Below are 15,026 nucleotides of genomic sequence, written 5' to 3'. Positions count from 1 at the left end.
ACTGTGTGATGACTTGTAAAGCTAGCTGCATGACTTACAAAATGTGACAGATTTTAGTATTTAGCTGAAAATGTAAATATGTGATATGGTTAAAGTCTGTTCAGCTTCAAAAGCAAAATTTAGAAACTGCAGTGCAAATTTAAGTAATCAGAATATGGGAATTAAACATGATCTAGATAATCCTTTACAAATCATTTAAGAAACTCCTATTCTGAAAAACAACAAAACTGAGTTAAGACTTGAAATAGTGTTTTAAGAATCAGGAATATTATAGGTGAAAACGCTCTCCTTACTTAAAATGTTACTTTAGCAAGAAATGTCTTTTTTCTTCCTCCAGGCAACTGGTGTCAGACTGGCATTAATTGCCCAAAACATAGCTAACCTGGGGACTGGAATTATTATATCATTAGTTTATGGCTGGCAGCTGACCCTGCTACTTCTAGCTGTCATACCGATCATTGCAGTGGCAGGAATGATTGAAATGAAGATGTTGAGTGGGCATGCTAAGAAAGATAAAAAAGAGCTGGAAGCTGCAGGAAAGGTGGGTCTAGAGAATTTTATCTATTTCTGTGTAATGTATACAAACATGTTTACGAAAGCATTGTTGACTGATCTATTACTTCCATATACAGAACATATCATAATATGTAACTTCCAGAGACAGACAGGCTCTATATAGTTTCACTGGTAGACCTACAGAGCATAACACTTCTTCAATAATAATTGAAGGCTTACATTATTCACCAATATTTTTTTTTTTTTAATAATTGATAAGCCCCAGAATGTGCTAAGCACTATTCAGGCACGTTCTTTCTCCTTCCTGTTCTGACCATCTCTGTTTTCCTTATTGTGCAACCCTCTTCATTTTGACATTCTCTTTTTTTTTTTTTTTTTTTTTTTTTTCCCTTTCATCCCTTTTTGGCATGTCATCTGTCTTACATATATTATACTGCTCTTTTTTTTTTCTCTTTCATCTTATTAATGTTTGCAGGGATAATATGTATATATCCACTGGTTTCTGAGTCTGTTTGCCATTCCTTTATTTCTTGAGTGGAAGAGAAAGATGAGAACTGAAAAGCAAGAAGGCTAGACTCTTGTTTAAGAAATTAGATGAAGGCATTTAATGCCACTTCATTCCAAAAATCCTTTTGCGACAGAACAACTATTTCATCACTTCCCAGATATTGCTTTCTTCAAGGTAAAGCTTTTCTAAAATCCCTTACTATGTCCTACTGTTTTTAAAAGCTGTTGAAAAGAAAATAACTTATCTAAGGCCATGCACATAAGGAATAATATTAATCTTCAGATTTGGTATTTAAATGTATGTATCTGCATATGTGCTAGCAGTCTAATGTCCCCTTATACTTATTGGAGATGCCCTAGTATCTGGGTGGCCTCCAGCTGCCATTTCAGAAGGGTATGGGTCTACTCTATGTTCTATCGGCCATTCCTTACCCAAATGTGTTGAGTATCCTAGAGCATCTCCAATGGCACAAGCCACCTGCATGTGGGTGATGGAATTAGTCCTTCTCACTTAAAGCCAGCGATCCTGGAGAATGAGACCAGGTAGGCATATAGTGCATAGGCAGCTGAATTGCTTTCTAGTTCTGTTGAATAGGTATCCATTGACTACACTGGTATCTTAGACACCTAAATTGAGCTGTGTTAATATGACATCCCCCCCAGTAACTCCTATTTGCTAAATGGGTTTTATTTCCTTCCACCACATTTGTAGAGAAAGTTGCTGAAAAACATTTTTGTCCCTCCAAGTCCACAGGAAACTGTAACGATCTTTCCATGTTTTTTTTTCATACAAACCAAAGGATGCAGTTCCTTTCCTTTCAACTGATTACATTTCTGCTTCTTCTTTCTAATGGCTGAATGTTTATTTCATATTGTTTTGTTGTAATATACAACAGAAAAAGGTTGACAATTCTTGGAATAGGCACTAGAGACTTTCTTAATTCAGCAGATTGTGAAAAATTAGCACAAAAATATATGATTTTTTTTTTTGCAAAGCAAAATGCTTTCTTTTCTTGCCAATATATGAATTTCCTCTCTCAAGGCAACCTAAGCAAGCACTAGACTACAGACATTTTATTCAATTACCATTTAAAAAAACCCCAGTTTTCTTCAGTGAAAATAGGGTTTTACCTGGAAAATTTGCTTTCTGCAGAGGGTCATTGAACTTATGTTAGTAACAAAAAAAGATGACTACTCCTGTGAGTATTGGTGAGACAATATAACTAAGAAGAATAAAACCTATTTCATTTCTTTGTTATTAACATTGTGTATTACATTCAAATAAATAAGTTAGTTGTGTGCAAAGTTTTAAACAGTGGCACAAACATTACTAAGGCTATAAGATAATTATATCCCTATATTTTAGAACACGGATAACAGTACTACAGTTTAAAAATCTTTGGTAGCAGTTTATGAAGAAAAATCCTTTCAGGTCTGTGGTTTAGATAACTTAGATAAAAGTAGCAGGGTATAGAGGTTATTCGTTTTTCTGTTTTAAATTGTAGGCATTTGAACTGCATGATGAATTGCCATAACTCTGGTGTCCTATAAGACATAACATACAGGATCACTTTTCAGAACAGAATTTAATTCTATTCATAGAATCAGAATCATAGAATATCTCACGTTGGAAGGGACCCATAAGGACCATTGAGTCCAACACCCTGCTCCTCACAGGACTACCTAAAACTGAACCATATTACTAAAAGCATTGTCCAGACGCTCCTTGAACTCTAACAGGCTTGGTGCTGTGATCACTTCCCTGAGGAGCCTGTTCCAGAGACTGACCACCCTCTCAGTGAAGAACCTTTTCCTAATGTCCCATCTGAACTTCCCCCTGATGCAGCTTCATTCCATTTCCTCATGTCCTATTGCTGGTCACCAGAGAGAGGTCATCAGCACCTCCCCTTGAGGAAGCTGTAGACTGCAATTAATGCTGCAAAAGACCCCTCACCTTCTCTAAGCTGAACAAACCAAGTGACCTCGGTCGCTCCTCACAAATCCTGCCCTTGAGACCTTTCGCCATCTTGGTTCTCTCCTCTGGGCATACCTAATAGTTTGATGTTCTTATATTGAGGTGCCCCAAACTTCACACTGTACTCAGGTGTGGCCACACCCTTGCGGTGTAGAGCAGGACAATCACCTCCCTCAACCACCTATCTACGCTGTGCTTGATGCACCTCAGGACACAATTAGCCCTTTTGGCTGCCAGGGCACACTGTTGACTCATATTCAACTTGCCATCAACCCAGACCTCCAGATCATTTTCTGTGGGGCTGCTTTCCAGCCTCTTGTCCCTTAATTTGTGTGTATAAACAGGATTAACCTGTCCCAAGTGCAGAATCTGGCACTTGCTCTTGTTAAATTTCATATGGTCGGTATTTGCCTAGCTCTCTAGTCTAACTAGATCTCTCTGTAAGGCCTCTCTACCCTCGAGGGAGTCCACAGCTCCTCCTAATCTAGTATCATCACCAAACTTAGTGCACATTCAACTCCTGCATGCAGATCATTTATAAAAACTTTAAAGAGCACTGGTCCTAAAATTGAGTGCTATGGAAGCCCACTAGTGACTGGCAGCTAGCCGAATATAATGCCTTTTGCTAAAACCCTTTGAGCCCAACCCATCAGCCAATTTTTCACGCAACATATTATGGAGTTCTCTAGGTGTGTGCCAGACATCTTGTCCAGAAGAATAGTGTGAGAGAGTATCAAAGCTCTTATTAAAATGAAAAAAACCCACATATACTGGCTTCCCTTGGTCAACGGGATGGGTGACCTTGTCATAAAAGGAAATTAAGTTAGTTAACAGGACTTTGCCCCTGTAAACCCATCTTGGCTATGGCCAGTGACTGCATTGTCTCTCAAATGTTTTTGAATAACTTCCACAATAACCTTCTCCATGATTTTACCAGGCACTGAAGTGAGACTGACAGGCCTGTAGTAGTACAGTAAGTTATTAAGTTTTCATGCTTCTCCCTGAAGCTTCTGTCCTGTTTTTTCTGTAAATACATGCTCAGTTCAGAAAGATTTCTATAGAACAGGGATTTTACTTCTAGGACTTCTAGGCATGAGCCGGCAACAGAGGGAGTTTCAGGATCCTAGGTCCAGAGAAGCACAGTGTTCTCCCAAGAACTGGTTCTCAAAGAGCTTTATGGAAAATATGAGCCATGTAATATACCAAATGCAGTAACCATATTATGTAAAATAAATGCATATCTAGTCTATGCTTTCTAAAATTAAAATATAACATAATGTTAAGATTGAGCTTCTGTAAGTTTTAGGATGTTAAAAAAACATTGTCTGTCTCTTGGTAACAAAACCCTGTGCATATGGACTGAATTGACCATACAGGCTCCTACGCTTATTGTGTGGTCATTGAGGAAGACCTGGGCATCTACGTAGACTTAACAGACTACCTAAAAGCCCTGAATCTGTTGCTTCCTTGTAGGCATACATCTACTGCCTTCAAATGTTATTAAGTATCTTTGTGTATGCAAATGACTCAAGTCTAAAGAATCTGTAAGCTTAAAGAAGGTGTTATTGGTCAGATCAAATATTTACTGCTGAGATCTAAGTTAGGCTCCAGGCCCATATGTAACCTGGATATTCCAATTACAGCCCAAACACAGCGGACTGGAAGTTGAATGCTAAATTGCCATTTTTCTTACATTTGAATATGTACTCCATAATTGTCATTGCTCTCTAATGGTTTTTCCTCACTTATTTGGAGGACATTAAAGAGGTCTTATCAGAAAATCTCACTGTCGTAAAAATAAACATGTAAAATGCTTGCTTTTGATAACAAAGCTCCATGATTTTAATAACAATTATAAAACAATCAATATCATATTCCACCAGAATCTTATTATTAGCTTAGAATAAGAAATTGCAACCTAATCTTAAGTTTTGATTAAAACTTCTGTGTTTCTATTGCAGATTGCCACAGAAGCCATAGAAAATATTAGAACTGTTGTTAGTTTGACCCGAGAAAGAAAATTTGAGTTGATGTATGGGGAACGCTTGCAGGTACCATACAGGTATAATAAAAATAACTAAGCTAAAAAAAAAAATTAAAAATCTGTCTTCAAATTATAGAATAAATTACATATATTTACTTGGACAAACATTGATATTTGTTAGTGTGTATGATATAATGTAAAACCTAATTACTTTAGATATAATGTAAATATTTTACATAATTTTATTAACAAATGTAACCACCGGCCAACATTTTTGTTCTTTGATTTAATTAATTTTCTGTGATAATATTGGTATTTTCTATCGCAGTGTCACTTGGTTTGGAAAAATGTTAGTTCTAAGTGAGCTTTGCAAGTCATCTAATCTAACCTCCCACCTGAAGTGTTCCAGATATTTAATTAAATGCCTTTTAATGTAAATTGAATACTGCATTAAGCCATTTTTGAAAGTATGAATAGGACCGAAAACATTTGTGTAATTACTTATTGGTTTGCGGCTGAAAAAAAGTAATATAATTATACCTGTTCTAAATAAAAATTAAAAAGTCTTCAAGTGAATAACTAAAAAGATACTGTCAATTAAAGATTTATTTGTTCTAGAATGAAATATTTCCTTTTCAGACATCCATGAGAAAAGTAAAGGAAATGCCAGCATATGTACACAGATATGATGGGAGAGAAGTAGGGGTGCTGCTAATACATCCACCATAATAATTGAGTGGTTAGAGCATAGTGCAGGACATAAAAGATGTTAGTTAGGGATTTTTTCAGGCTGCTGGATTCCAAGTCTGTATCTCACAACTTGCAGGATGATGCCTAACCATTTTCAGGGTTGACATTGATGATTAGGGATTGATGGGATTGCTCCAAGACTTTCATCTTAATGTTGTTCTAATATACGTAAGAGCTTATTGCCCTATGGGTCAGTTTGTCTGGAAGAGATAGGACGTGTTTTTCAGTTAATATTTCAGTGCACGTTAAACCACTGATTAGGCAGAGTTGCTATTTTATAAAAATTGAGCTTAGGCCTTCTGTTATCCTGAATTAATGCACAAATCAGCTATGTAAAAGAGAAGTCACAACAGCCTCTTAATAAAAAAAAAACAAACATATTTGTGAATCTGGCTTCTGTATGTTTTGGTTTGGGTTCTTTCTAGAAGGAACCATACTGTTGTGACTTAGTGTTAATAAAATTAAACAGTTTTCTTTCTTTTTTTTATGGTATCGTTCATAGTTACAGAAAATTTTCTCTCTGCCTTGCTTTTAGTTATAGGCATAGTTTTATCATCCAAAATCTAATCTCTGCATCATACTTGCAGGCTTCATCTTATTTGAGAAAGGAATTTTGACTGATTAAATTGAAAATAAAGATTCTTAGGCATATAATATTGAACTTTAATATCTTTGTTATTCAGTTTACATAAAATTGCAAGTAAAGAAAAAATGTCACAAAAATATGGCTTTGGCTGAAGGTAAGTTAACAGTTCTGCTCTTTTTTTCCACTCTTATGTGATGCAGTAGTACAATTTCAACATGTTATTTACATCTTCAAAGTGGTAATCATGGACAGAACTTTAAAGTGTTTTAAAACTGTGAGACGCTAAGACAATGATTATAGATAGCATCTATGGTGTCAGCTGTTTTTGCACTATATGCACCAGCATATTACAAGCTGTTCTTGGAAGTAAATAAAATTTTGGGATCAAAACTAACTTTCTCTTGGACACAGCCTAATAGGAGACAAGGGATTGTATTGTTTAAGCATGAATACACTTCCCATTCATAACAGTATCATCTGAAGCCAATTAATTGGTTTTTGCATACTAGGATTTATGTATGATTTTTTGTGAAAATATCCATTATTTCTTACAGAAATTCTGTGAAGAAGGCACATATATTTGGATTGTGTTTTTCCCTTTCGCAAGCAATGATGTTCTTTACCTATGCTGGCTGTTTCCGGTTTGGTGCCTATCTAGTGGTGAATGGATTAATGGAGTATAAAGATGTGTTTTTGTAAGTATCTCCTTCGCAATCTTCTGTACTTAAATGTAATGAAAGCATATTACAAAGCCGATAATCATGGTGACTACAGAGTCTGATCTGTTCAGATAGACCTGATTTTGGATTTCCTTTCCTGTATTTATTTGGGACAATTATGTTTTCCAGAGGTTGAAACAGTATCCTACTTATGTCACTTTGTTTATTCTCACCAATCTTATCATCCATGTAGCTGTGAGTTTCTCTGTATATTCTACAAAAGACATAGTCGTACCTGTTCATTGAAGCATAATCATATTGTAAAAATCTTTTTAAGAATAGGTCATCAGTGTCTTTTTTAATTCTATGTCAGGTTTATTAATAGAAATTTGAGATCCTCTCTAAAATACACGTCAAATAATTGGAGAACAGGATTCCATAAGGCAGATGCTGTTCACTATAAGGGAAGGAAAACTAAATCATTTTAGATGACATTCATATAAGAAGCTTGTGCACTTAAATGAACCAATTTCATGTGGGAAATGAAAGCATCAACCATGAATGTAAGAACAGTATGTAGAGTACGGTACATGCTCATAGTCAGGTGGAGGATTTTATTTTTAATTTAGACAGGTACAAAAATTAAAAGGAATCACTTTGAAATTTTAGCTTATCCTTAGCTTCTTACTTTTATATTTTGGGTTTATAATGACTGTTTATGTAATCATTTGCCATAATACCTAAGAGCCCCTATCATAACCAAAGTCCCATTCTTCTAGATCGTATATAAAATAAGAAGAAATGTAATTTAGAATTTAAGAGTCAATAGCTCAATACAGGCCTATGGAAACAAGTATGAAAAGATTGAGATTCTACCAGTATGGATATCAGTGACCTCAATAGCTAAGAAAGGCCAATCATACCAATTTTTTGTGGGCAACCTGATTACAGACAGTTAACACAGCTCATTTTTGCTGTAAGATGTTGAAAAGTGTCTGCATTCCATCTGCTTGCTGAACACCTCCAGCCAGCTGGGTGAGTGAACTTCCAGTAGCTCAGTTAGTGTTAGGTCAGGCAATCCCTTCCAAATCTATGTGAGCCATTCTAGGCTGTTTAAATGCAGAATAAAATGGATTAGTTTATATAACTCTGATGAGAGAAGATAAAAATTAATGGATTTATTTTACTTTGCCTTTAAACAGGCTAAGAAGTCTCATAGCCTGCAAAGGTACATCTACATTCACCATAAAAAAATAATAGTGTAGTTTTCAGCCTTTTTCTGGTGTTGCGAACCCTTCAAACTTTTTCCAGCAGAGCTGTGATAGCAAATTAAATCTTCATTGTCATGTTACAGGCTTGATTTCTTACTTTCATTGGTGCCTTAAAAATTAATCACTAACTGCCAGAGGTCATTGAACCATAGAGAGGAAACCACAGCAACAGCAGAACAGGATTAGAGTAACAATTTCACCATCCATTGACCACTTTCCTTCTAGCCCCAGTTGAGACTAAATATAGTTAATCAATATTAATCATTACAGAAATTAGAGGTAATAAGTAACGAAAACATTGGATTTTGAATGGAGACTTGTTTATCTCACATAGTTAAAAGAGGGTGAAAACAAATTGCTGGGGCTAAATGAGTATTTAAATAATTATACTTGGTTAATACATTACTCTTTTTAATTTAGCCCCCTTTTTCTAATGAATAAAAGAAAAAATTGACTGCAGCCCCATTTGCATTGTCATTTTCTTCATTGCCTTTTATTGAATTTTTTTTCTTCCTGATTTCAGAGTATTTTCAGCTGTTGTATTTGGTGCAATGGCATTAGGACAAACCAGCTCTTTTGCTCCAGACTATGCCGAAGCCAAGATATCAGCAGCCCACTTGTTTCTGCTGTTTGAAAGAGTACCCTCAATAGATAGTTACAGCGAGGAAGGAGAGAAACCTGTAAGTAAGCCATGTGTAACAGGCAATATTATTTATGGACAATATTCCTCCCACTTCCTTCAAACTGATTTTTCTTTTCCTTCTGATTATTTCCTTATCTCAAAGTATTCTTGACACCTTATCCAAATGCAACATGGACTAAGTTCTCTATTGTGAGTCCAGCTTCTGCCCACATGGACTAAAGGTTATTTGTTTTGAAAATCTGGTTAAGGTACAATTTGTGTGGAGTTCAACTAGCAGAATTATGAGCATTTTCAAAACAGTTCAGTTCTGTACTTTGAATTTACAGCTTCAAAAGATTTGGACCACAGAGTTAAAGTCAGTATTCCAGCAAATGCAAAACTTTATTTCAGTGGGGGAAAAATACCCAAAACTTCTGCAACTCTATTCGAATCTTTTGTCAAATTGTCTTAAAGATGTAACAGTGATACTATTTCAATTATAGGAAACATTTGGGGGAAGCATAACGATCAAAGATGTGGCATTTAACTACCCAAACAGACCAGAGGTCAAAATCCTCCAAGGTTTGAATCTAAAAGTAGAAAAGGGACAAACTCTGGCTCTTGTTGGTAGCAGTGGCTGTGGGAAGAGCACTGTTGTTCAGCTGCTTGAGAGATTTTATGATCCGCTTGATGGAGAAATGGTAAGTATTTTTGTAAGAACATGTAAACATGTTAAGTGAAGATGTGCTTTTAGAGTATAACATATTTCTAATCTTATTTTTAAAATATTTTTAATGTTAAAGACAAGCAGTGACTCATCAGAGTTCCTTATTTAAAAGGGATTAATATTATAATGCAGAAAGTCCCTGTACCCCACATGGTAATATATTAATGAAGGAAGATCTGTGTGGTAAAAATATGCCCGATCCACAGCCTTAATGATGGCTTTGAATTTAGGACAAATTTGCTGAGAAGTTTTTGTTATGAAAACTTTAAAAGTTATTAAATACACGTATCTACTTCTGTGTAATGTAGTAATAGAACTTTCCATCTATGTTTTTTCCTAAAACAGTGAACATTGACAAAAATAATTGTTATCGTTATTTTTACTTGTCAGAAACATCTTTCAGAGTATGCCCACCCACCAAGTGACAGATTGTAAATACTTTTGGTAATTTTGGTTTAAGTACATCTAGGGTTTCCCACACTACTTATTCAGCAAATTTACATAATTTTTTTTTCATATAACCGTATTGTTTATTGCCATTTTGCTGTAAAATGTGCTGAGATTTTGCTTAAAAAAGAACCCACATGGTTTGGGTTGGATGAGGTGAGATTAACAAGAATGTTCAGAACTTGTCTCTGCAGAGATACGCACAAATGATAAAGCAATACTTAAATAAGGCTTGGGTGTAATGGGCAAGATTTTTCTGAGGTTGGAACAAGTCCAGTGTAGCAAACTGATGTGTTGAAAGAAGCAGCATAGGTGCCCCAAAAGTATGTTTAACCAAGTGCAACTTCATCACCAATGTTTTTGACCTTGTATCCATAAATAACCAACAGTGGTTTACTGAAGGGAAATTAATCTACTGAAGGTAGATTAACCACATCCAGTATCCATGTTTTGAAAGGGGTAGTTCTTCAGTTATCCAGCTGATCATGTCACTCAACACATAGCCTGAGCAATGCACTAGGTGATTCTAGTGGAGATGTAACAGCCCTTTTAATGTCCTGGTACATTTGTGTCCAAGTTGATATGACTGCATAATTATGAAACTGATCTATCCAGAAAAAAAAATATTTCTCTTGACATTTATCTAATAGACAATTATAGTAACTCAGTAGTCAAATTTAGCAGAAGTATGACAGAGTTATCAATAAAGCAGACTGGCTGCAAATGACATCTTAAGGAATCCAGAAGTAAATTTGTCCATTGTCAGGCAGTACGTTACAATTAAATTTAAGATATGATGCTTGACTTAGAGATGTGTGAAGGAGTGAACCTGACTCTTTCTTTATTTTAATGGAATACTACTGCCAATCAGCTCGTTCCGTGGGAATATATGTGCAAATGGGGGAAAGCTTTACTGCCGAAGACAGAAATGAAAGAAATTTGCCCAAAGTTCTTTGAAGTTGCTTTAGTATATCCTGTCTTTCAACTGTCTTCAAAATCCTGATTAAAGCTTTAAGCAAAGAAAAGGACTGAGGCAGCAGAAGGGACTATCCTCACTCTTATATAATAGCCCTTAGAGAATTTTGGAACATAGCGGAGAAGGAGGGGAAAGGATTGTATGAGCTTTCAATATGGTAACTCTAAGGAAAGAGCTGCAATTGCACAACTTCTGTATGTGAATTTACCATAAGTCTCAAATCCCCATATAGCTACGTGACTGAAATTTAAAATGTTTTGTTTCTCAGCTTTTTGATGGCAAAAGTGCAAAGCGACTAAATATCCAGTGGCTGAGAGCTCAGATTGGTATTGTCTCACAAGAACCGATCCTGTTTGACTGCACTATAGCTGAAAATATTGCATACGGAGATAACAGTCGGCAAGTGTCACATGAGGAAATTGTTAATGCAGCAAAAGAAGCCAATATTCATTCCTTCATTGACTCTCTGCCAGATGTAAGTTATTCGTTCTCTCTCATACTTAGAATGGAGGTCACCTACTGTGGCAGGGAAAAATTGTGTCCATTTATGATTCCCTGGGATAGAATAATTACCTGAGATGCAAAATTCTCTGAAACTGATTTTTAAATCTTGTCCTTTCTTAATTGCATTTACCATACTTATTTTCACTCTGGGAGACTCTATTGTCAGGTGGAGACCTGAACATTTAAGATACCTGGGAAGAAAATCCACAATTCTGAGACCTGGAAGTATGGGGTGGGGATTTTTTTAGTGAATTGAACATTTCTTTTTATGTTCCTATTTATCTCAAGCATATGTAAAGGACTCTGCTAGACTGACAAGTTTCTTTTACATTTCTTCCAGTTATACCTAGTCAGAATTTAAATTGCTAGTATTCCTACAGTTCAAAAATTACTAAGAAAGTTTTTCACACACACACACCCCCCTCTGTGTGTGTGTGTGTATATGACCAACACGTAACAATGTAAGAATGAACATCCTGAGTCAGGTAAAAGGTCTGTCATGCACAAAATCTTGTCCCAGGCAGTGACCAGCAATATATATTTACAAATAAGTCTTCAAAAAGACTAAAAATTAATCACATTTCCCCTGGTTTCTCATCTAACTTTGCATAATTTGTGACTTGGGGATTTCCTAAGATAGAAATCATGTTTTATTATTTAGTTCTGGATGGATTTTAGTTCTGCAGGTTTGACAAATCAATTTCTAACCTATGTCAACTTGTATCCAAAACTTCCTGAAGCAAAGAGGTCAACAGCTGCTTTGTATGTTCTAAATATTCAGCTCAATTTCAGCCTGTTAAGCTGCTTTTTGCATTTCTCAAAAAAAATACAAAGGCCAAAGTCCATGATTCTTGCAAGTCGTGCTTAATTTCTAGTGACTTAGAGTTCTGCTTTTTCCAAAACTTTTTAGAGAAATCTTGTTTATATAATGATGGCTCATAAAACTTCCATGCTTTTTGCAACCAAATATATAATACCTCAAATACTACAGTGACCTACAGACCTACATGACTGGTCCACCTTAACTGATATAACTAAATTAAAATCATAACTGTCCAAAACTGTAGTATAGATAAAGCATATAAGTGTTATGTGTCTATATATAGATACATAGTATATAATTTGGCCTGAAACTGATCAATCTTATACATGGCTATTTTTTAGTTCAGGATGAATAAATATGGGTTACAACAACAACTGATTGGTTAAGATACCAAGTCGGAGTGTTAAAGGTCAGAGTTTGATCCCCAGTATTGTCATAAACTTTCACTGAGCTTGGTGTTCTGTCTCCTGATTGAAAATGTTGCCTTCCAACCTTAGAGGGGTTGTTGCTTTGAATTTACAAAACGGCTGATGCTACAAAGAAGTCTCCTAGTAAAAGATTTATAGATCTGTGGCAGATAGCAATTCTGGTCATCTGTTTTTAGAGAGCTATTGGCATCAAATATGCAGTTTATGGATGGTTGGTGTCAGGGTTGATATACTTAAATATACTTCAGAATAATTTTGCATTCATAATCTGAACTTAATTATATTGTTCCTAGAAATACAACACCCGTGTAGGAGACAAAGGAACTCAGCTTTCTGGTGGTCAGAAACAGCGTATTGCTATTGCCCGAGCTCTTGTACGTCAGCCTCAAATTCTGCTACTGGATGAAGCTACATCTGCCTTAGATACAGAAAGTGAAAAGGTAACTTGATTGTGGATTGCCAGGAATCTGGAACCTAAATCCGTATTTGTTTCTATTATGCTTACAGTTTTCACTCCCATAGGTTAAAGCCCAAAGCTGGAAATACAGTGTTTTAAGCACATTACATATTAATGTTAATAACAGACAAATATAAAGGTCTTACTCCTCATTGCCAAAAAAAAAAATAAAATATTTTTTTGAATCTGTATGGCAGTAGACAGATCAAAGTAGCAACGACAAAGGCATTCCTTTGCCTGAAATTCTTCAGGCTTCAATTAGAAAAGTGCTATCAAAATTGAATCAGGAGGCACAAACTTAAGAAGCTGAAAAGGTTGAGGATGCTGCCAGAAAACTTTTTTTTCTGGGAAACTGCCAAATCTTGCTTTCATAATTTTTCTTGTTTCTCTCATTGATCTTCAGTCCTTGCTATATGTTCATGGCTAATATGCAAACTCCCAGTGAAAAAATTGCTAGAATACTTTAATCTTAAATCTGCAATCTTGGTATAACAAAATTACAATCTACCTGTAGAAAATCAACACAGATTCTACAAAAATACTTACTAACAATGAGGCAAATATTATAACAAATATAATCTGAAAAGCTCAGACCCTATGGACTAAGTTTTGATTAATTCTAGGCATAAAGCCATAAGGATTGAGTGGAAAATGCCATTAAATAATTCCAGGATTCCTTGTTTTCTTTATTATTTGGCAGTTAGGTACAGAAATTTCATCTCTTATTTTATTCTGCATAATAAACGCAACAAATAAAGAAAAGAAAGCAGAGATTCTTATTAGTGTTTTTCTGCTGTTGCTAGCTTTAAGAAAAACATAATTTGTGAGATCCCCTGTGAAATCATGAGAACTAGTATGATTGATAATAGTTGGCCTAAGATTACTGATTGAACTCCCATATATAATTAGTCAAGGAAGGGACCTCTGGAGGTCTCTAATCAAATCTCCTCTTCAAACGAGGGCCAATAATAAATTCAAATTAGGCTGCTTGGTGCTGTGTCCAGTAGGGTCCTTGAAAATCTCCAAGGAGATTCAACAAGCTCTCTTTTGTCCCTGTTCCAGTGCTTAATTATCTTTGCAGTGAATATTTCTTATATCCAGTCAGAATGTCCTCTATTATAATTTATGGCCACGCATCTCAGTAATGAACCTGGTTCCATCTCATTCTCTTATCTATCATGACATCATCCACTGCCACAGTTTTGACTCTGACAACACAGGGTAATTCTAAAACAGGAAACTAAAGCCACAGATATCCCCTTTCCCTCACTGTCATATTACAGTTTACTTCACAGATGGCAATTGAGCTGTCTCATGACAGCTGCCAGAATAGTTCACATTTTGGTTTGTTTATTGTGCAGATTGTCCAGGAAGCACTGGATAAAGCCAGAGAAGGTCGCACCTGCATCGTGATAGCTCACCGCCTCTCTACCATCCAAAATGCTGACAAGATTGCTGTAGTCCAGAATGGCAAGGTCGTAGAGCAAGGGACCCATCAGCAGCTCCTGGCTGAAAAAGGCATCTACTATTCTCTGGTCAACATTCAGAGTGGGTCATGCAACATGTAAATTAAAGGCAGCATTTATCTCTGAATTGTCACTGTAATTATTTCAATACTGCTTTTTATTCCCTGTAATTATTTTTATATCAATAGTCAGTCTTGATACTTTTGGTTTTCTTTCTTCCTTCCGTAAGTCCTATGAAAACAAGAAATACTAAGTAAACAAGTACCATTTTCTCACTACTAGTTTTCATTATTCGAACAACTCTACTGTGCGGCCGAAGCAGAAGCCT

At 35.7% G+C, this 15,026-nt stretch overlaps 1 protein-coding gene across 6 annotated transcripts in view; it reads left to right on the top strand.

Annotated features, from left to right (window-relative positions):
* Positions 1-14,825, top strand: part of LOC102049734 (ATP-dependent translocase ABCB1) — a 53,574-nt gene extending 38,749 nt beyond the window's left edge. For 4 of the 6 annotated variants that reach the window (XM_055708570.1, XM_055708569.1, XM_005432139.4 and 1 more), the window contains 8 exons: positions 338-541; positions 4,960-5,060; positions 6,873-7,013; positions 8,772-8,928; positions 9,374-9,571; positions 11,289-11,495; positions 13,069-13,215; positions 14,594-14,825. In XM_055708570.1, the coding sequence (XP_055564545.1) occupies positions 338-541; positions 4,960-5,060; positions 6,873-7,013; positions 8,772-8,928; positions 9,374-9,571; positions 11,289-11,495; positions 13,069-13,215; positions 14,594-14,800 (1,362 nt within the window). In that variant the 3' untranslated portion in view covers positions 14,801-14,825. Of the gene's footprint in view, positions 1-337; positions 542-991; positions 1,199-3,935; positions 3,955-4,959; positions 5,061-6,872; positions 7,014-8,771; positions 8,929-9,373; positions 9,572-11,288; positions 11,496-13,068; positions 13,216-14,593 lie in introns of those variants that run through there. The other 2 variants (XM_027800259.2, XR_008731957.1) reach the window with 2 other exon arrangements.
* Positions 14,826-15,026: the final 201 nt, after the last annotated feature.

Source organism: Falco cherrug, chromosome 4 (assembly GCF_023634085.1).
Source record: "Falco cherrug isolate bFalChe1 chromosome 4, bFalChe1.pri, whole genome shotgun sequence".
Lineage (NCBI taxonomy): Eukaryota > Metazoa > Chordata > Aves > Falconiformes > Falconidae > Falco > Falco cherrug.
The sequence above is the reverse complement of the archived record's forward strand: the minus strand, read 5'-3'. Positions and strand labels throughout refer to the sequence as shown.